The sequence below is a fragment of the Lutra lutra genome, chromosome 1, assembly GCF_902655055.1.
Source record: "Lutra lutra chromosome 1, mLutLut1.2, whole genome shotgun sequence".
Lineage (NCBI taxonomy): Eukaryota > Metazoa > Chordata > Mammalia > Carnivora > Mustelidae > Lutra > Lutra lutra.
The window spans coordinates 163692665-163712827 of NC_062278.1; the positions used below are offsets into that span (position 1 = coordinate 163692665).

General features: G+C 54.6%; 1 protein-coding gene across 3 annotated transcripts in view; it reads left to right on the forward strand.

Moving 5' to 3' along the window:
• The window catches only part of CHCHD6 (coiled-coil-helix-coiled-coil-helix domain containing 6), a 241505-nt gene extending 221717 nt beyond the window's left edge, over positions 1-19788 (forward strand). For all 3 annotated transcript variants that reach the window (XM_047742899.1, XM_047742908.1, XM_047742890.1), the window contains 2 exons: positions 16746-16881; positions 19573-19788. In XM_047742899.1, coding sequence (XP_047598855.1) covers positions 16746-16881; positions 19573-19610 — 174 coding nt within the window. In that variant the 3' untranslated portion in view covers positions 19611-19788. The remainder of the gene's footprint in view (positions 1-16745; positions 16882-19572) is intronic.
• The last annotated feature ends 375 nt before the right edge of the window (positions 19789-20163 follow it).

Genomic DNA, 20163 nt, shown 5'->3' on the forward strand with positions numbered 1-20163 from the left:
ACACGTCCTCCATGGCCACCACACACCCCTTCCAATCAGGATACTGCACGGACTAACCCTAGATACAGACACCTTTTATCTGCTCCCCAACCACACCTTTTTCTTTCTGGTCCAGGATCCTTCCCAGGGCTTTGTGCTCTGCCCACTTATCATGTGTCACACAGTACCCTTCAGTGTGGAACAGTTCCTTAGTCTTTCCCTATCAGTTATGACCTTGGCAGTTTTAAAGAGTGCAAGCCTTTCGTTCTGTAGGGTGACCCCAACCTGGGTCCACCCAGTATTTCCTCATGACCAGACTCAAACTGTGCTTTCTTGGCAGGAAGACCTCAAAATGGTGCTATGCCCTTCAAGGTGCCTCTCTTCCTGCCACTAGTGATGTTGACCTACCACTGGGTCACATTGGCTTCTGTCTGGTCCCTCTGCTGCAAAGGCTAGACTTTCCCTTTGTATCTGACTAGAATTTTGTGGGGAGATACCCCATTGTACACCAACATCCTGATCCTCATCAGACCTCCACCTAGCAACCTTTGTTGCCAAGGATGACTCTCACTGGAATCAGCCTCGGAGACAATGGTTGCCAAATGGAGATTATTTCTGTTGTTTCTCCTTCATTTATAAACTGACACTCTGTTAAAGGAAGAGTTTTCCCTTCTCCCCAATTTAGTTAAGATATTCCCTCATTATGTTAGTAAAGAGTCAGGGATTTAGAATTACTCATTCCGTTCTAATGTATATTCTTATTAATCTGATGCTCAAAACATCCTACTTTTGGCCCTTCAAACAGACCCTTCTGTCATTTTAACATGTCTCTTCATTCTTTGAGGATTTTGCGACTTTCTAGGAAAGGTGTTCTAGAACTATCTTGTTCTTCCCCATTGCCAGCCCTGGAATCAGCTACTCCTCCCAGGAGCCCTGTTTCTTTGACTGGAGAATAGTATTTAGAAACCAGGATCTGGGCGCTGGGTGTGCTCGTTGTTACTGGGGCGTGATTATGCTTCTAGGTGCTGTCCAGTGGGTAGAACCAAGAACACATGTATTATGAGCAAACCTACGTAGGTACTTGAATTTATGTGAGTACACATATACATGTGCATACAGCTAGAAGATTTATTTATCTGTCTGTGTATAGAAAGTCCATATTGGTACTTCCAATTCTGATACCTTGGGTTCTTAGTAGCCTCTCTGTGTTTAGAGGTTCTTTCTCAGAGAGCAAGAGGCTAGGCTCCTATTCTCTTCAACACAGACACCGATTTGCTTGATCACTGAACTTTATGCTCAGTTTTACCAACCTCCCTACCACTGGGGCGGCCTTTCTACCCACCGCCTTTGCGTCCCCACCCACTGCCCTCGTGGCACGCCTCTGCCACTACTGCTCAGTAGCTCCTCCTCATCACCCCCTTCCTCCAACTTCTGCTGGGAGGGCAAAGGAAGAGCGAAGGCTGAAGGAAGAGATGCCCCTCCTTCGTTTTTTTTTAAAACAGCTCCAGTTCTTCAGCAACCTGGGTGTGGTGAGGACACAGAGGCCTACCCCTCCTCCCAGCGCTGCATGGCTGCAGGGTATAACTGCACCCTCCCCCTGGCTGGTTTTGGCTTCCTCGCCCTAGATCAGGTTATGTCTGAGGTCTCACTGGATTCCAGCAACCTAGGGCCAATGCTGATCACACCAAGAGAAATCAGCTCTGGTTCAAAGCCAAGATGTGACTTTAGAGAAGAATACTGATTTTTCTGGGTGCATGAAGAACACACTGCCAATAGCTCCCTTCTGGTCCATGGTATATTTGACGTGCAGAGAAAGGTGACACCCTTAGGGAGCCCCTTTACCCCCTCTGCTGTCACTGCTGGAGGTTGGGACTGCCATCCTTCTTGTCCCCCTCACAATGAATCAGGCCTGGTGTCTGGAAGCTCTTGCTCAGAATACCCATGGTTGGCCAAAGGAGATGCCCATGATTATCTGTGCCATGTGCTTGGGGAGACCACGGAGGGGAGGGACTTGGAGGGAGAGCTGCCAAACACCCCTGTATTAGTGTATGTATTCATTAAGATTATGTGTAAGATTTTAGCTGATAAAACATTTCTACAGTTTAAAAGATAACAATGAAAAGAACTGTGTGCAAGTGAGTAAAGGAAATAAGATTCAGTTACCATTTACCTTCACTGCATGGCCTGCCTGTGGGGCTGTTCTGGTCGGGGAGGGGAGCAGAAGGGAGGTGGTCCCAAGGCAGGAGGCACTTGCAGTGGCAGCAGGAGGGAGAATGTGGCCTATGTGGGCTGGACACAGGGGCAAGGCAGGAGGAGGCCTGGAGGGTGTTCCTGAGGCCTAAGCCAGGTGTCTGGGGATAAAGGTGGCTGGTGACAATGAGTAGCCCAGAAACATGTTGGGGGTGTGATGGGCTCAAGAATTCAGCCTGGGTTTCACTGTGGAGAGGGGTACAGAAAACCAGGTGGGGAAAGGATCAGCCAGACTTCAGGAGTACCTGCGGGGATGGCCACCAGGGAGGAGCAGCTGTGGCGGAGCACTCACCAACCCAGACGTGCTTACGTCACCAAAAGGTATTTCTGTCCGAGACTCACCTGCCTGGATCTATGTTCAAATCTCACTTCCCTGTCCCTGTGTAACTTGTGGAGTGATAGCCCTCTCACCAGAGCAACAACACCGCGACCCCTTTCTTGCCCTCAAGGAACAGGCGTAAGGGAGAGGTGCTGGCATTCCTACACCCAGGTTTGGGTGTTATACAGTCCACTGGGCCATCCCGATTTTCCTGGTGGCTATAGAAGGCAGCCATGGCCAAAGCCTGGACAGGAAGGAGGGCTGTGTGTGGTCCATCCAGCCCCCAGTCAATACTGAGCCCCTAACTGCTACAAAGACGTCCGGGGGGCCGTGAGGCTCCCACTCACAGGGCAAGGGGATACAGCAGGAACTCCAGCTTCAAGGAGCAGTGACAGCCAGAACCTAGGAAGGCTTCCCCCAGGACTGTGGGGGTAAGAAGGAGTCACTGAGGGCAGGTGGGTGGAGTGCTGTTGCCCAGGCTGGACGTGAGGAAGGCCAACAATGGAAAGTGTGATCATGGGCAGCAGCATGCGGGGGCAACTGAAAGGTGACGCAGCATGCACAGGACAGGCTTAGCTCTTCAAACAGGTTCAGAGTAGATGGCCCAGGGCCTGTCTGCCGGGCCACACGGGCACCAAGCCGGACGAGGCAAACATCTAGTGGGTCAGGAAGAGATGGTCTCTGCCCTGAGAACCTGTAAGATGGAGCCCCAGAGACTTCATTACTGATGCCCTGGCTCCCTCAACTGATTTATGGAATCTCTGCTTCCCACTCAGTGTTAGGTGAGGACCTGTGCAGACAGAGGTAATGAGCTATGGTTCCTGCCCAAGGGCACTCCCACTCCCATGGGGAGACGGCTCTGCGTAGGTCTGGCCACAGCTGCTCAGCGCCCTCACGGGTGGTGGTCAGTGCCAGTACCATCACAGTTAAGTGGGGCCATGGAGCAGAGGCCTTGGGGATTGGGACCACTTTCTTTCAGGCAGGGGGACGGGACAGGAAGGAGGCAAGCAGCATGCTCACAGAGGACCTCAGCTGGTGCCGGCCCCTGCGTGCTAGCAGACACCGTGAGTCTGCTGGGGGCTGGGCGGGGGCTGTGTGCCTCGGCTGGGTCCCTACAGAAGTGGTGCTTGTATAGGGCCTTGAGGGACAAGTGTAGAGGGTATCCCAGAGAAGGAAAGGTGGGAGCCAAGGTGCAGACTGGGGAGACAAGGCCTGCAGTTCGTTCTCTTACCTCCTGTTTATTTAGCACCTGCTATGTGTAGCACTGACAAGGCCTGGGAATAAATGAGCACAAGAGGAGCTCATGGGTCAGGGAATAAGCAGAAGCATGGCCCCTGACAGCTCTGTGGACTGCAGCTCACGGGGGCAGGCTGCAGCTGGCATGGACACACAGTAGGCCCTCAGCCAGTATTTATAGCACTGCCATTTCCAGCACAAAAGAACCTTGGTTCTCCTGACGGCCAGGGGCTCTGCAGCAGGTAGGGATAGGGCTAGGCTGTGCAGACAGATGGATCTGCCAGGCAGCCTGGTGACCTGAGGCCTGATGTTGACGGCAGGGATGTGGAGTCAGAGTGACTCCTGTGTGCTCTGACCCAGAGGCCCAATAGAACCAATGTGTTCAGGAGACAGCAGCAGGTCCCCCGTGTTAGAGCAGAGACAACGGCCAGAGGGTGGCACAGGAAGTGGGGCAAGGGCTTTGAGCACCACAGGACAGGCTCTGGGTCCCACCAGTAGAATCCAAGCTGGAGACCCACTCACTGTCTGATTACTTGTGAGTCACTTTCACAGAGTGAAAGGTGGAGTGGAGGGACTAGGGAGATGCTTAAAAGGCAGCCTGGTCTGGAGACAGGTGGTAGGGAGTCAGACAGAGGACACAGAGAAGTGAGAACAGGTTTCTAAAAGATTTAGGTGCCAGGGGAAATACAATGCCACCCTCCACCTTTGTGGACCCAAGTGGGACCCTTACTTGCCCCCTCCAGACAGCCTCTCTTACCTCTGGTCCCCCTTGACTGATAGGTGCAAACCCTGGGGTTCATCTTGTCAGTGCTGTGTGCGCCCCCTACCACCTTCTAATTCCACGTTTATCGATCCAGGTGCTTCTGCTCTGCTGTCAGGGGCTGCATGAGAGCAGGGAGCCCCCTCACTGCTCCTTACGGTGTGTGCCTCATGGAAACCATGCCCATGCTGACGCATGGATGGGTGGACAGACTGACAGGCAAACTCATGGTGGTGACATCTGTGACAAAGATAAAGTTGGGGCCTGGAGTGAAGCCAGGTGGGCCCCTCAGAGAGGCCAGAGGACAAAGGGGGCAGGGTGGGAAGGGGCCTGAGAAGAAGGGTTTCACATCCTTCAGCGTCCAGTTGGGAAAACCAGCAGTATGTGTGTTCTGGGCAGAAAGGGTTCCATATGAGATCCAGAGGCTGACACCAGCTCTGGAAGAGAGCATGAGGTCAGGACTACTGCGGGAGGTCAGAGGACAGACTTGGAAGATCTCCACCTCAAGTAAGAGTTGCGGAGAAGCTGTTGGAATTCTCTGGAATCTCTGAGAGGCTCCATCTGGCCATTGTCTCCTCCATGCGCCGAGCGAGTAGTTGTAGGGAGCTGGCCAGGAGCTGCTGCAGGTCACCTACCCCACCACAGCTGCCACTGTGGAGGCTCCGCCTTTGCTCCACTCTTCCAAATCCCACATGGCTCCTCTGGCTAGTACACTGCAGCCTGGAACTCTTCTGGAAAGGGCTGAGGTCTAGGAATTAGGCAGGGCTATGACCTATCTATGCACTCTCAGGGCAGTTCCAGTCAAATCTCTCTTCATCAGACTTCTTACTTATGCAAACCTACAAGACTTGGCGAGACTGCCCAGTGTCTCAGTCCCAGGGACACCTGGGCTGGTAGGCCACCCACCAGAGATTCCTGTCTCTTCTTTCAGTGGCTAGCTCCCCTGGGCTCTGTGGTTAGGGACACTGCCTACACTCCTCCCTTGAGCTCAAGGAGCCCCTTTCCATAGCAGTGTCTCTCACCTCGGTCTTGGCCTATGAAGAAGAACCACCATACGCCTTCCCAGGTGGTGGAACCCCCTCACCACTGTGTCCCTCACTGGCTTGGGGACAGACTGCCAGGGCTGGGTAAGCAGGCCATGTATCCTAAGTCCAAGCCCTGGGTACCTTTCTGCAACACACCCTGTGCAGAGGCAACACGACAGCCTCTACCAGGTAACCCCACTGACTCGCCAGTTAGCACTCTATCTCCCCATCCCACGTTGGTCCCTTCCTGGCTTCGCCCCTTGCAGTTCTTTGGTGTGAGTATGTCCCCGCCACTGGCCAGTGGTATTCTCGTCTCCTCAGGGGCAAGTGCTGTTGCAAGTCTGGAAGCAATCAGAAATGAGGGGTCTTGATGTGACTCTGTTCCCTGGAAAGGGCCTCCCCCAGGGTCTTCAGGCAACAGGAGGCTGAGCTCCTCGCAAGGCTGCACCATTAAGAGGGTACCAGTCAGGGCAGGGTGGGGGGGCAGGCGCCTGGGTGGCTCAGTCTGTTGAGCATCTGGATTCAGCTCAGGTCATGATTCAGCGTCCTGGGATCAAACCCCATGTCAGGCTCTCTGCTCAGCGGGAAGTCTGCTTCTCCCTCTCCCTCTCCCTCTGTGATTTCCCTCTCTCTCTCAAAAAAAAATAAACTAAAAAATCTTAAAAAAAAAAAAAAAAAGGAGGTCACCGGCAGCTTAGGTGCCACAGAGAAGGGCTGGCACGGCTTCTAGGCCTTGGAGATGTAGGCAAGCAGGGATCTTTGCGGGCAGGGCCAAAGCTTTGTCCCTTGAGGGTCTGGTGCACTATAGGCCCTCAGCAAATAATTGCTCCTTGACTGAAGGAAGTATTCTTTGTTTACTGGGGGCAGTCAGCAGGGTTGGAGGCTTTGTGAGATGAGGGAGAATTGGGGCAGTAGGGGGCAGGTAGCTTGTGTGAGAAGGAACCTAATTCCCAATGAAGCATTGCTATGAGGTTGGTCGGAGTGGCTTCTGAGAGCCTCCATCATGGGTACATATGGCAGGGGCTGAGCACAGAGCTGGAAGGTAGGCCTTCCTTCCTTGGGAATTTCTGGACCTCCGGCTAGTGAGGACAAGGAGGTGGGCTGGAGGGGCAGACCAGAGGGAGGGAGGTCAGCCAGCCAGGACACGACTGAAGTTGCTCAGGTGAGAGGTGGCAAGAGCTCAGGGAGAGAAGGGTGGGGGACGGATGGGCTGCCTAGGCCTAGGGATCCTAGAGGTCCTCCACGCACTCCCTGATATTGACTCCCCGTCTGGTGAGTGCCCTGCTGACAGGGGGTGCTTCCTGAAAGCCTCCAGCAGCCCTGAACACTGCAACTGTGCACTGCACCCCAGCTGCACAGACCCCCCACACCAAGGCCACAGCCACTGAGGGACCACGCCGTGGGTCTCTCATGGTCAGAAACAGCACAAGAAATCTCTTCAGCCCCAGGTGGTCTCAGTATGGCCCTCCTCGGACACGGTGGCACTGCCAGTTCCTCCCTCATCACGGACACCCAGAAGGTACCAGCCCGTGTCCAGCCCACATGGCCAGCGACTCGGGAGGCGTCCTCAGGAGGAAAGGTGCATCCTCCATTTTGCTTCCAGCAGAGGAACAAAGCCAGGAGTGGCCCTTTCCCCACTGCATGTACATGGATGTGCATGTGAAGTGATAGTCCCGGGAAGGATCCTGTCACAGGCAGCCTGTCCTTCACAGACTAAGTGGCAGCCAGGGGCCAATTTGTGTTTCCCTGCCTCTTGAGAGCAGAGCCCTCCCATGGCTCTGGGCAGAAGGGCCACTTTGGCAGGCCCTGGCTCTGGGAATAGCTGCCTCCTGCCCGAGGGTTGGGGGTAGCCGGAGGCCAGCATCGAGCAGCTGATAGTGATCCCACATGGCAGGCTGATCGATGGCGGGAATCTTTGGGCTCCACTTACCCGGGCTGAATGGCATATCGTCGATAGCAGCCAGTTAACCAAGTCCTTGGTAACCAGCTGGTCTCGTCAGCACCCCAGCCCTAGCCACCGTTAAAACAAAAACCTCTCCCGAACAGCTAGATTGGACCTGACGAAGATGAATGTCTAATTCACTTGGAATCTCCTTACTGCTGCCTGTAATAAAAAGCCTGCTCCATATATTCACCCCCTGCCGATGTTTCTCCGAAATTAAATATCAGGAGGACATATAATAGCCCAATTCCACACCAGGCCAATATTATCAGATTGATGTCAGCAGTGATAATGGAAGAAGGATAAGTTGATGAGATTTCATTTATTAAATAAGAGCACACGGAGGTTTGGGACTGCGCATGTGAGGACGCTGAGCGTGCTCCGGCAGAAGAGCCAGCTGGGTTTGTTCACAAGGCCCCCTGCCCGCTCTGACGTGGGGGTGACGCGCCCCACCCCACCCCCCGCACGAGCACCCGCGACAGGAGGTACTGCCCCCGTGTGTTGCGCGAAGCCGGCTTCCCTGGTGGGACTGTTGGCCTCCTTTCCTTTCTCCTTCCCCCCTTCCCGCTCGGCTCTGCTGTGTGTCCCCAGCTTTGTGTGGCCTCACATTCCTCATCTCCGCCCCCCACCTTTCCCTGTGGGTGTGTACCTCAGAGCACCCCCACCCCACCTTGAGTCGCCAACTTCTAGCTCTACTCCGGAGCCCTGCCAACCTTGTAGTTTGGGGCAAATGTCTTTTGTTTCTATTTGTATCCTTGGTTATTTCTTCTTTGGGAACTTTTTGGAATTTTCCAAAGGCCAAGTAGAGCTCAGATGGACCCAGGAAGAGCTGGGAGAGCAGGAGCTGTGGAGCCAAAACACACCAGGCTCTTACCCTTTCTCCACCTCACTACTGTGTGACTGTGGGCAAGTCACTTCACCTCTCTGAGACTAGTGTCCCCATCTGTAGAATGGGACGGTAATGCCCAGCTCCCAGGTCGGTTGTGGCCATGCTTAGGACCTGGCATGCAGTAGGCCCAGGTATTAGTTTCAGGGTGACCAGGCCCACAGGCCCACCCAGATGTAATCTCCAATGAGACCGGATTTTCTCCCTGTGCTAGAAATGATGGAAATCTGGGCATAGAAGCATACCCCTTGTCATCGCCCCCCCTCCCCCATAGCCTGCCCCTCAGCCCAGGAGCATGAGGAGGAGCTCTGCAGACCTGGTCATGAATGAGAGCTCCCCCACTCATTAATGAGGTGAAGCCAGTCAGAGCTACCCAGTGCTTCTCTAACTGGTGACCACACTGGGGTGGCAGAGATGAGACTCTGTGTCAACCACAGCGCCTGGAACTTGGTGAATACTCATTAAAGTGTGGCTCCTATGGCCAAAGAGCCCTCTGTCACCGAGAGGCGCACATTGCTCCTGGTTAGAGGGTAACTAGTGATTCACCTGCCTCCCACTAACACCCTCCCCCCGACCACCATTCAGCACTCCCAGCTCTGCCTCCCGAGACTAGATCAACCCTCTCCTGCAGGAGAGACTGCATGCATCTCCTGGAGCAGCTGTGACAAAGCACCGCACTCAGGAGCCTTCAAACAGGACCAGCTATTGTGCCTTCCTCCAGGCTTCTGGTGTTGCCCGCAGACCTTGGTGCTCCTTGATTTGCAGGTGTGTCACTCCGGTCTGTGCCTCTGTGGTCACGTGGCCTTCTTCCTCCTGGTGCGTCTGTATTTCTGTGTCTCTCCTTATAGAGAGAGAGTTGGGGTCCTCCCCAGCCCAGAATGACCTCTTCCTAACTCTATCTGCAATAACCCTGTTGCCCATTAAGTTTGCACTCGGATGCTCCCGAGGACGTGAATTCTGGCAGGAGACTCTCCGATCCACTGCGTTACGTGTGTGTGCACATACTTCCCGGGAGCCCTTGGCCCCGGCGGTCTCATCACCTTGTCCTCTCTAGGCAACAGTCTTGTCTACAAGTGACAGACACTCAACCCTAGCTCCCCTCAGCCAAAGTTGATGCTACAGGAAAGCTAAAAAGTCGCTAGCTGAGAATTGAGAATTTCGGATGATGTGAGGGTCCGTTTCCATGTGCACCACGGCCATGGCTGTCAGGCCAAGTTCCTTTTCTCCTTGCAGGGCGCGGTTTCAGCCCTGGAGCTTTCACCGGGCCCATGGAGTTGTAGGGCTGTGCTAGCCTGGGCTCAGTGGTGTGGACCAAAGCCCGCCTCCCTGGCCAGTGAGGGCAGAGCATGTGGAATGATATGGAATTGCTGGAAGCTGTGGTGGGTGCATCTGCTTCATCTGGTAGTCTTGCCCTGTGACTTGGGTACAATGATAGATGAATGCATGGGACACTTGCTGCTTTCTAAAGCTGAGTTCCCTTCCCTCCTGATCCCCCTGTGTGGCAGTCCTAGGAACAGTCTTCTGGGCCCTCCCTTCAGGGCACACCCAGTCACCTGCTTTCCTGGCACAGCTCTAGCCTCTCCTGGGGTTTCCAAGCCTTGTGTGGAGACAGGCTGGTAGGTGTGGCCGAATCCAGTGGTGTGTGTGCGGTTGGAATGCATCAAGGAGGTTCCTGCAGTTAAGGAAGGCTACTCGGGCTTCGCCCCATGGACAGGGCGAGCAAGTCCAGACAGAAGGACCAGACACAGACAGGAGCACCTGGCTCCACAGGGCATGTCTGGGATACTTCCCTGTGGTTCACTTGTGTCTTGGGGGAAATGAGAGCCAGGCCAAAAGGCCAGCAGGTCCCTTAAGGCCTGAGATTAATCCCCTCACTCAGCTTGTGAGGTGCATCTCATCTTAGGGCATTCAGGCTCGTGGCCTAGTGATACCAACTGCATGGCTAAACACAGATGACAAATGGCACCACCAGGGTGTGTGGGGGCTGCTCAAGGGCCAGGGGAACACAGCGGGCAGCAGGCCTGGAGGAAGGCTCAGACCTGATTACTGGGCCTGCTTGTCAGAGGATGAGTGTGAGCAAGCTGCTGGGTCTCCCTGAGCCAGTTTCTTCATTTAACATAAACTAAGGGAAAGTCTTGTTCCCACCTTATAAAGTTCTTCTGGTGATTAAACGAGGTAATGCTTAGCACAGGTTCCAGTGAGCTGTAATCACCCAAGAAAGGGGTTTTTAAACAGGCTTGCTTTTTTTTTTTTTTTTAAGAAATCTGGCCTGCTTTATGTTCTAGAAAAATCACCAATTACAGGAAAGAGGATGGGGTAAAGAGAAGGTAAGGAGGAGTTTAAGCAGCTGTTGTCATAGTGACGGGGATGAGGAAATAGATGGGGGGCTTCTGGGAGACAGATCCTGGGGCACCTTTGGTGTGGTGGGGAGGTGGGAGTGAGTTGTGAGGGAAGTCAGGGATGACTGGGCACCCGGCCTGTCTGGCCAGTATAAGTGCAGGAGGAAAAGTGTGCTGAAGTGAGAACCAGGCCCGCTTGGTCCCGGTGGGCTGCCCAGCCACCAGTGCCCACACAGGCCTAGAGCTCTGCCATGGGGCATGGACTGGGAGCCCCAGTGCTGTGGGGAGAACAGCGGTCACAGCTTGCAGTGAGCAGAAGGAGAGGGGCTAGTGGAGCAGAGGCAGAATGGGGCCTCCCGGTCTCTGGGGATTGGTGATGCTGCTGGCCATAGCAGGACTGTGCTGATGGCCCCGAGCAAGAAGAGCCTCACAAGGCTGACCGGGGAATTAGGGGTCAGTGCTAGGTAGGGGAGCTCCGGGCAGTGCTTCTTGGAAAGGAGAGCGGCTGACAGGGAGGCAAGAGGCACACGTGGTTTGGGCTTGAAAATTTTTTCAACTTTTTGGAAAAACGAGTGTGTTGGTGGACAAAGTAGAATGTGAAGCTGGGGCTGCCATGGTGAAGAGGTGGCTCCGTGCACGTAGGGCATTGAGGGCCTGTGCGAGAGACAGGAGGAAGAAGACCCTGAGGCTGTAGGGAGGGGCTTGGGGGAAGGAAGCTGGTGAGGCTAAGGAGAGGCCAGGGAGCTCAGGGAGAGCTAAGGGGAGTGGAGGACTCTCTAGGAGGATCATTATGGCCAATGAAAAGGCCTAGGGGTCCCTACTCTGAGAACCACTCAGATGAGGGGCAGGGGAGGCCAGAGACAGGCAGATGGGGCTTCTGCAAACAGGAGCCAGAGGCCCAGTGGAGCATCTGAGGGGGAATAAAAGACCTTTGGCAATGCAGGATGGTTGGAAGGGAGAGCAGTGAGTGCCATCTAGGTGTGCCCAGGTACGGGTAAGTTAGGTCACCAGGAACGGGAGAATGAGTTTCTGAGCTGTTTGGGGTGTGGAATGGATACACCTTCAGTTTCTAGTTTGAATGGAGAAAGGCAGGGCTGGCTTAGTTAGAGGCAAAAGGGATACATTAAGAATGAAGGCAGGAGGAGCTATCTAGACTGAGGGTGGGAAAAACATCTAGAATGAAGGCAGGGGAAGACATCTAGACTGAAGGTGGGAGAAACAACTAGGATGAAGGGAAACATCTAGAATGACTCCAAGTTTTCAACTGAGGTGGCTTGCTAGAAGGTAGCCATGCCTGCCACTCATGAAAGCAGGAAATTAGGGAAGGAGAGGGGTTCCTTGGTGCTAGATGGTGAATTCCATTAAGGAAATGAGGAGTCAGTATAACACAGGGTGCTTGGCTTGAAGTCTCCAGGGGCCTGATGGATTCCAAAGTCTTGAGGTTCATAGGATAACTGTGGAATGGACCTGGGGATTGGAAATGGGAGGAGGAGAAGTTCCAGGTTGGGTGGGAGTGATGGATGAGCTAGCTTGGGGGTTGCATGGCAACGGTAAAGGAGTACAGGGCCTGTGTGCCCAGACAGGGAGGGGAGGGGAGCAGGTGACCCAGGGGTGGAGGGGTTCCCAGCGTGTGGTGCCAGTGGTGAGAGCAACTCCCGCTTTTCAGACAGGAAGCTGGGCAGCAATGGGAGCATCCAAGGAAGGGCAGCTCTTCACTGCTGGCCTTGATGGCCTGACTGTGGTGCCATTGGTGGGAAGGAATGGTGTGTTTTCATTCCTGGCTAATGCTTTGCCTTTTTCAAGTGTTCTTTATCACTGCTCTTATGGAAACAAGGAGATAGATCTCGGGTTCTTGGGCAGCGTGAGGGGAGAGGGGCTACATGATACTGAATGCCCAGAGGTCATCATGACATTGCTGGTCTTTCTGAGGCCCTCACTCCCAGCATCTGTGCTATGCCCCTAGTCGGTCCTGTTTGCTGAGTGGACAGTGGTCTCTGCCACCTGCTCATCGTGAGCCCCACCTATGGCCATCACGCCAGCCCTCGGGAGGCAGGGTGTGAAAGCCCTTTGTGCAGAGGAAGCAACACTCAGCCGTTTCTTCAGTGTGTGCGACACCACCCGACCGGAAAACATGCTGGTGTTGAGGACTAATGCCCACTTGCCGAGTCTCAGGCAGCTTTGCTTAGTCGGGCACCCCCTCCCCATCCAACCCCTGACCACACAGTGGGAAGTGGCAAAGCCAGAACCTTCCCCTGGGTTTGGGGCAAAACGTGTTTTCCCTATTGGTTCACAGGGCATCACACTCATGGGTCTGCTGGATCCTGGGAGAAGATACACTGTGATGGGTACCGTAAGACTCCTGGGGAAGGAGGCACCAGTGAGACCTGGGCAAGATCTGAACAGGCTCTAGAAGATGCTAGAGCTTAGGTTACAGGGAGAGGGACATGTTCAGAGAAGTCCCGCCTTTGAGCCGACCCCTGGAGTCCCAGTGTCAAAGCCTCCTCGTCTCGACTCTTCACCAAGTGCCATGTAACCCCACCCTCTCTTCTTCAGCTCTTCTCCCACCCTAGCCCGACCACTGCCAGCCAGGTTGTTGGTGAGAGCAGCCCTTCATGACACACTCTGTCGTACACATGCCTGTCTGGCCTTCATCAGCCTAGGGCAGGTGCTGTTCCCATTTGCAGGTGAGGATGGTAAGGGCCAGAGAGGTGAGCCGCTTTCCTCAGCAATGCGCTCTCGGCCTTCTGACCTGGGTGACGTTAACCCCCTCCAAGCCACGTGGACCGTTAGATCTAAATACGGGGCAGCAAACTCCCCTCAGATAGGGAAGCAAGACTTATCTCAACCCCTGGAAAGTTCATAGCAGGCTGTGGATGCATTTCTTGGGCATTTGAAAAACGGCTCTTGTAAGACTTGACTGTTTCTCCCTATCTGTGCTGACTGCTGTGTGGTATAAACAGGGTTGCTGTGGCCTGAGGCAGGGTGGCCCTATGCTTGGATAGAATGCACCTGATTTCATGAATGGCTGGACCCCAGGCCCTGCCCTGCCTTGCTTCCGAGAAAGCCTTGTATTTGGAGAGCTGTGCTCTCGTCTCCTCCTATTTCATTCAGAGCGATTTAGTGGGCAAACGGGTGAAATTTCTTCCAGTTGACATTTGCCTGGCATCCCATCTCCTCATTTTGTTCCTGATAAATCCCAGAGGAGAGAAGCCTCTGGAGTCCCAGCGGTAATACTGGTGTGGAGGGGATGGATTTCGCCATGGCCCAGTTTCTCCCAAACTTGGAGCCCACTGAGGGTTCTGTGATGTTTACCCACAAAATGCACAGGAGCCTCTATCCTGGGACCTGAAACCAAAGGAGGTAGGCACTGACGGAGAGGGACAAGATCTAAAATAACTACCTTTGCACAGCCTGCAAAGTGAAAGCCAGGGTCCCTGTGGCAGGTCTGGGGAGGGCGGGGCCACTCATGGGGTCAGAACTAGGGCTCCAGGGCAACTTGGCCCTACCACCTGGCCCAGGCCGCTCTTGCCCCACCTGTCCTGTTTCCCTGTAGACCCGTAGGCCTCGTACAGACTTAGGGCTACAGCTCTGCCTCCACTGAGCCCAGCACTTCCCCTGATCACGGATGCCAGCAGAGTCCCTGCCAAATGCGGGGCAGGAGCCAGGAACAGGACTCGTGGGGGTCATGTGATGGAGGGGATGCTGTCTCAGGAGGTACAAAAGGGGATGCCACAAAGCCTGTGCCCTCAGGAGCTATAGCAACAGGGACCAGGAAAGAGCCACAGAAAGATGTGACCTCATGGACTTCAGCCCACCAAGAGCAGGTCTGGAACCGGGAAAAAACAAGTTCTGTCTTCCCCAGAACAGAGAACCAGAGAGTAAAACAAAAAGGGGAGGATAGTTGAGATGGAGGGCCAAAAGCAAAAATCTGTGCGTTCCCAATGTCCTAAGGGAGGATGGCAGAACAATTGGAAGTGAAGCAGTTAGCATAGCCGTAGAGAGAATTTGTCCAAGATGAAATGCCCAGCAAAAGGCTGAAAATCCACTTTGAAACACTCCAATTAGATGCCTCCAAGTCAAAGTGTTTTTAAATGCAAGAATGGAAAGACAACCTACAAGCATTGGGGGGAGTCAGGGGGCACCCCAGTGACCCCAGTTGTGGGCAGTGGCAGACAGAACCCAGTAAAGGGAGAGGAAAAGCGTGAATCCTAGGAGACCATCTGCCCCTCATGTGTGAAGATTGGAGGCTAGTGCTGAGACAAGACCCCATATGTCCTAAGTAAGAAATCTGTAAGACCTCATCCATGCCATGTGGACACGAGGCAGGACCGTGATCTCAAGGACTAGAGTGGCATGGTACTAGAGGACTGGCCTCAGCTCCATGGCTGCATATCCTCAAAGCCTAATAGAATCACACATTGTTGGGGCAGAGCCAGGCCAGCATAGCCTTGGGAGCCATCCTTTCTGCTCCCCTCCCTCCCAGGAGGAGGAAGCCTCCTTCTACCACCACCTATTCATTTTCCTTGCCTGAGAAAGCAGGCCTGAGGATGATTGTAGCCAACACACGGGGATGGTGCAGGGGAAGGAAAAAGCACCCGGGCCCGCGTGCCCTTGTTGGTGGCACAGTGATAGCAAAAGTGCCACCTCCAGGCTAGTAAAATGAGATCAGTAAATACTGCATATCTTACCTGCTAAGCCGCTGAGCATTCCATTGCTTGCTGTTCTTAACTGATGAACTCGGTCTGTTTGAGTTAGTTTAAAATAATAATGGTGCTACTCCATTCCAGCACCGACTGCATGGCCAGATTTCTAAAATATAGAGACACTGGGCTGGGAGAATGATGAACCCACAAGTCTCCCTGCTGCGTGACGGAGGCAGAGCTGCGTCAAGCATCATAGTGACGGTCTCACGGCTGAGAACCTCCAGGAGTGGCTCTCTGTATTTTTACAGTTCCTACCAAGTGCCCTGGCCATGAGTGGTATTTATTCTGAAAGTCCGCATCAGGTGTCGGGGATCCGTCCCTGGCAGCGAAGGTTCCCGCGTGGACCTGGCCTGAAAAACCAATCTGTGGAAACAGTGCGACCAAACCCACGTAAACAAATATGTCTGCCCCCTCTCCACTTCCCAGCATGCGTCGTTGGGCAGCTTACTTAATCCTCTGTATCTCAGTTTCTTGATTTGCATCAAGGGATGAAAAATCATAGCACGTACCACTCAGAGCTGCTAGGAGTCCAAGAGTAGGATGACGCCTGGCGTGCCTCGTGAGTGTGTGCAGGCACGTGTGTGTGTGTGTGTGTGTGTGTGTGTGTGAGAGAGAGAGAGAGAGAGAGAGAGAGAGAGACAGTGCACACATGCCTGCGGGAGGGAAAGGAGAAGGGAGAGGGGGCAATGGAAGGAGTCAGGAAGGAGATAAACTAGTCACGCTGGTGACCTCTGTTAGCATGATCTTTATTTCACTTGGTTTTGTTTTTGTATTTTAGAAAAGAAAACATACTCATTTTTTTTTGTAGGTTCTGAACCTACTTGGATAAAGAAAGAAAAAAAGAGTAAAGCATCCCCCCCAGTACTGCAGAGGTGATCTCTAGGAAGTGAGGTTCTAAAAATGTTATATATTTTTTTAGACATTCCTATACTTTTCCGGGTTTCTTCATTGTGCATGTATTAGGTTTTGAAATCAGATTAACAACTTCATATGAAAAAAGAGTTGCAGGGTGTGTGGTCACACAGTCACAGCCAGGTGTACCCCTGAGGCAGGAAGAGTCAGGTGGGGGCACAAGAGGCTTCCAGCTGGCCCCCTTAGGGCCAGAGCCAGTGTGGATCCCAGTCCCCTTGGCATCTGCTGTTGTGTGACAGCACTCAAGCCCCTGCGTCCCCTGGTTCTCTCTCTGAGGGGTAACTGGACGATGACGGCCACCAGGTGCCTCCCCCATGGTGTTGAGTGAGGGAGCTGATTGCCCTCCTGTCCACTGGGACCGAGCCTCAGGCCCACCGACTCTCTGTCCCTGCAGGCCCCGCAGGATAGAGCCCGTGTGCTCAGGGCTGCAGGCCCAGATCCTCCGCTGTTACCGCGACCACCTACAAGAGGTGCTCCTGTGCTCAGACCTGGTCAAGGCTTACCAGCACTGCGTGAGTGCTGCCCACAAGGTAAGGCTATGCCCTGCCATCCTGCCTGTGCCCCTGGGCTGCTGGGTGTGTGGGGGCAGGGCACGAGTGCTGTACTCTCTTAGCCTGTCTTTGTCTGCTAAGTCAGACATGCTAACCCCAGACCTCTGCCTTTTGCACAGTGATAGACTCAGGCCTTCAATTTCCTCTGTACTTCCTGGTTCAGATGTTCTGCCTTGCTGATCCCATTACTGCTCTCAGATATCTGGGTTAGGAAAAGCAGGCCCCAGGCACTGGGCCCCACTAGGCTGGGTCCAGGAGCGGCTCTGAGTAAGCTCTGGGTCTGGGAGCAGCTCTGGCTCCCATGTTCAAAGGACCAGTCACTTAGAAAAGGGCACACATGTGCCACCCACTTCTTAACCTTTTAGCAGTTGGGGGTGGGAGCTCAGAGGAGGGCCCATGGTACAGGGTAGGGGTCCCAGAAAGGGCAGGGACAGCCCTAGAAGAAGAGCCTCTGGGTTCAGGGAGGTGGAAGAACGGTGTTGCAGGCAGGTGTGGCCTGCCTGAATATGCGAGGGAGCAAAGGGTACCTCTCAGCCCATCTCACTTCTGTGCTGGTCTGCAGGGGCATGCTGGCAGCCAGCCTCTGGTGAGTGGGAGGGGGTCATAGTGGTCCCAGGTCTCACACATCCCCAGCCCTCCTACAGGGAAGCAGTGGGGTATCCTAGATGTCTGAGGTTGGCAGTGGGCCTCCCCTGAGACCTGGTCCCAAGGTCTTGCCCTCCGTCCCTGACCCTCCCAGCCAGTTCCCAGTCCTGTCCTCTCACCTCCCTACTGTTGCTCTTCTAGACAATTCCATCCCCCTTCCCAAGCCCAACAGTTCATAGCCCAGGCTGGACCTGGCCCCTCTCCGTCATTCACTTGGGGCACCTGGCTTGGACCTCTCCAGAAGTCTGACACATTTGTTCAAAGGACTGGAGGATGGGACCTTCTTCCCATAGAAAAGCTCCTTTTGTCTGAGTAGGAGACAAGCTGCTAGAGGTAATGACAGTGGAAAGGCTGAGGTCGGAGGTCAGGTGGCCCTCCAGCTAGATCTGGCAGTCTCCTCCTCAACGGCCCCGCCTCACCAGAGCCCTCCTCACTTTGCTGTCAGCTTGGGACCTGGGAGGCAAAGCTGCTGCCACACTGGCTGCCTCTCCCAGACAAGGTGCAGGTGCCTGTCTGAGCCTTGAGGCCTGCTGCCTGGAGGGGGCAATGGGACAGCCCGGAACCCCGCAGCAGCTCCGCACGGCACCAGCTGGGCGCAGAGCCTGGGTAGATCACGATTCCAACCCACTGTGGAGCATGGGAAGCTGTGCTGCCAGCGGTCTCTGCAGCACGGAGCAGAGCTGGGCCAGTCACCCTGCACCGACCGTACCACGTGGCTGTGGAAACAAGGGGCCCTCCCGCGCCCCTTTATATCTACCAAGGTGCGTGTGAAGGCTTGCACGGGAACCCTTGCCCTGCTGGGATTCGCAGGCCATCACCCAGGCTTGTGCAACATGCACCTAACTTTCTACTGAGCGAGAGACTTGGGGTCCTGCTGTGGCACCCCCTTGATTCCCCACAGAGTACTCTGGCACCCCGCAGCCCCTGACCGCCCTCCCTCTCTTCTTCCTTCAGGCCCCATGGCCCCAGAGTTTTCAGCCCCTCCCCCAGCAGAGTATATCTTTAACAAACACATCTCACCAATATATCTTCATTGCACTGAGGCAAAAATGTGATTATGAAGGAAGACAGATTGCATTTAACTCCAGTGTGTTCTATGTAGCTCTAGCATGCCTGAGAGAGGCTCTGGGGCACTGCCAGGCCTGGCTCCCTCCTTCCCGGCCCCCACCCCCCCCATCCCCCGGCGTTATTAAAGCCTAAATTGGAGACTGAGCAACTGGCAGCAGCCGAGGCCGGCCCTGCTCCCGCTTCATGTGCAGCGTTCCCTCGGAAGAAGCGCACTCCCCCGACTCCCGCAGGGCCTCGGTGCCCAGACACACACATTGCGCCCTGTGCTGAGATGCAGCAAGTGTTGCTGCCTGCTGCCAACTTCTGCCTCAGAAGCCTCCTGGTGGAGCCAGGGATGGGGCCTTGAGCATCTCTGATAGGGATGTGCTTCTAGAAGCCCCAGGTGGCAGGAACCCTCATCTCTGGCAGACAGAGGCCTGCCTGGTTGGAAGCCCAGGGTGGGAGGCACCTCCCCAGATCCCCTGCCAGCACCTGGGTGGTGCCTTCCAAGCCCAGGGACATGTACATGTGTGTGGACGTGGGCAGCGCTTCGGAGGCAGGTTTCCAGCAAGAAACAGCCTGATTGTGAGGGCTCTCGCACACCAGAGCACTCTCTCTGACTGGCTTCACTTAGAAAACTCTGAGTGGTTAAGTGAGATAACAGGGGAGATGTTGGTGAGGCAAGGCAGCATTGGGCTGAGGCCTGCCCCTCTGGAAGGGGAGGCAGGGAGGTCAGATGGATACAGGGTCCATGTTAGCGGCCGATGCAGGTGTGTGTTGGGTGGGCACCAGGCACGGAGGTGAAGAGAGCCAGTCCCAGGTCTCAGGGACCGGCTGGGGAGCACTCCTTCCATTGAGCAGTGACACTGATGGGGCATCCCAAGAGCCAGTGGCCCTCTTGGAGCTGAGGCCTGGGGGATGCACAGGGGTCCCAGCAGAGTGAGCAATGACTGAACTGTGACCTGTTCTCCCTTGTAGGGGTGAGGAGCGGCCCTCAATCCTGGCCCTGGCAGTGACTTGGAGCCCTGAAGAAGGAACCGGTTATGGGACCACAGTCCACAGCCCCCTAGGCCACAGCCATTTTCTCCTGGGTGCCTATGGATGCCTCTGTGCTTGGGGCTGCCACATGTGTGAAAAATAGAGTATGTGCCACTGTCCAAAAACAAATAAAGTGAATGTCTTTGTTTTCAGTCATTCTCTTGGCTGGCAGACGGCCACTGCTGCCTCCTCTCTTGTACGTACCTGGGCTGGACCACGGCAATGCAGGCTGAATAAAACAGGCTGTTTCCCTTGGGGAGCACCCAGCCTAGCAGGGGACGCAGATGTGGAAACCCACGATTATGCTGCAACAGCAAAAGGCCGGCCAGAAGCAAGTGTGAGATGCAATGAAGGGGATGCAGTTCTTTCTAGGGATGAAACAGAGCCAACAGGCCAGCTTCCCGACAGAGGTGCTGTCTGAGCTCCAGTGTCGAAGCCGAATGGAGGACTTGCTGGGCAAGCCAGAGGCTGGGTGAGTGAGACCCTAGATGCCCAGCTCAGGGGGCACAGAGCATGAACAGCTGGGCTTTG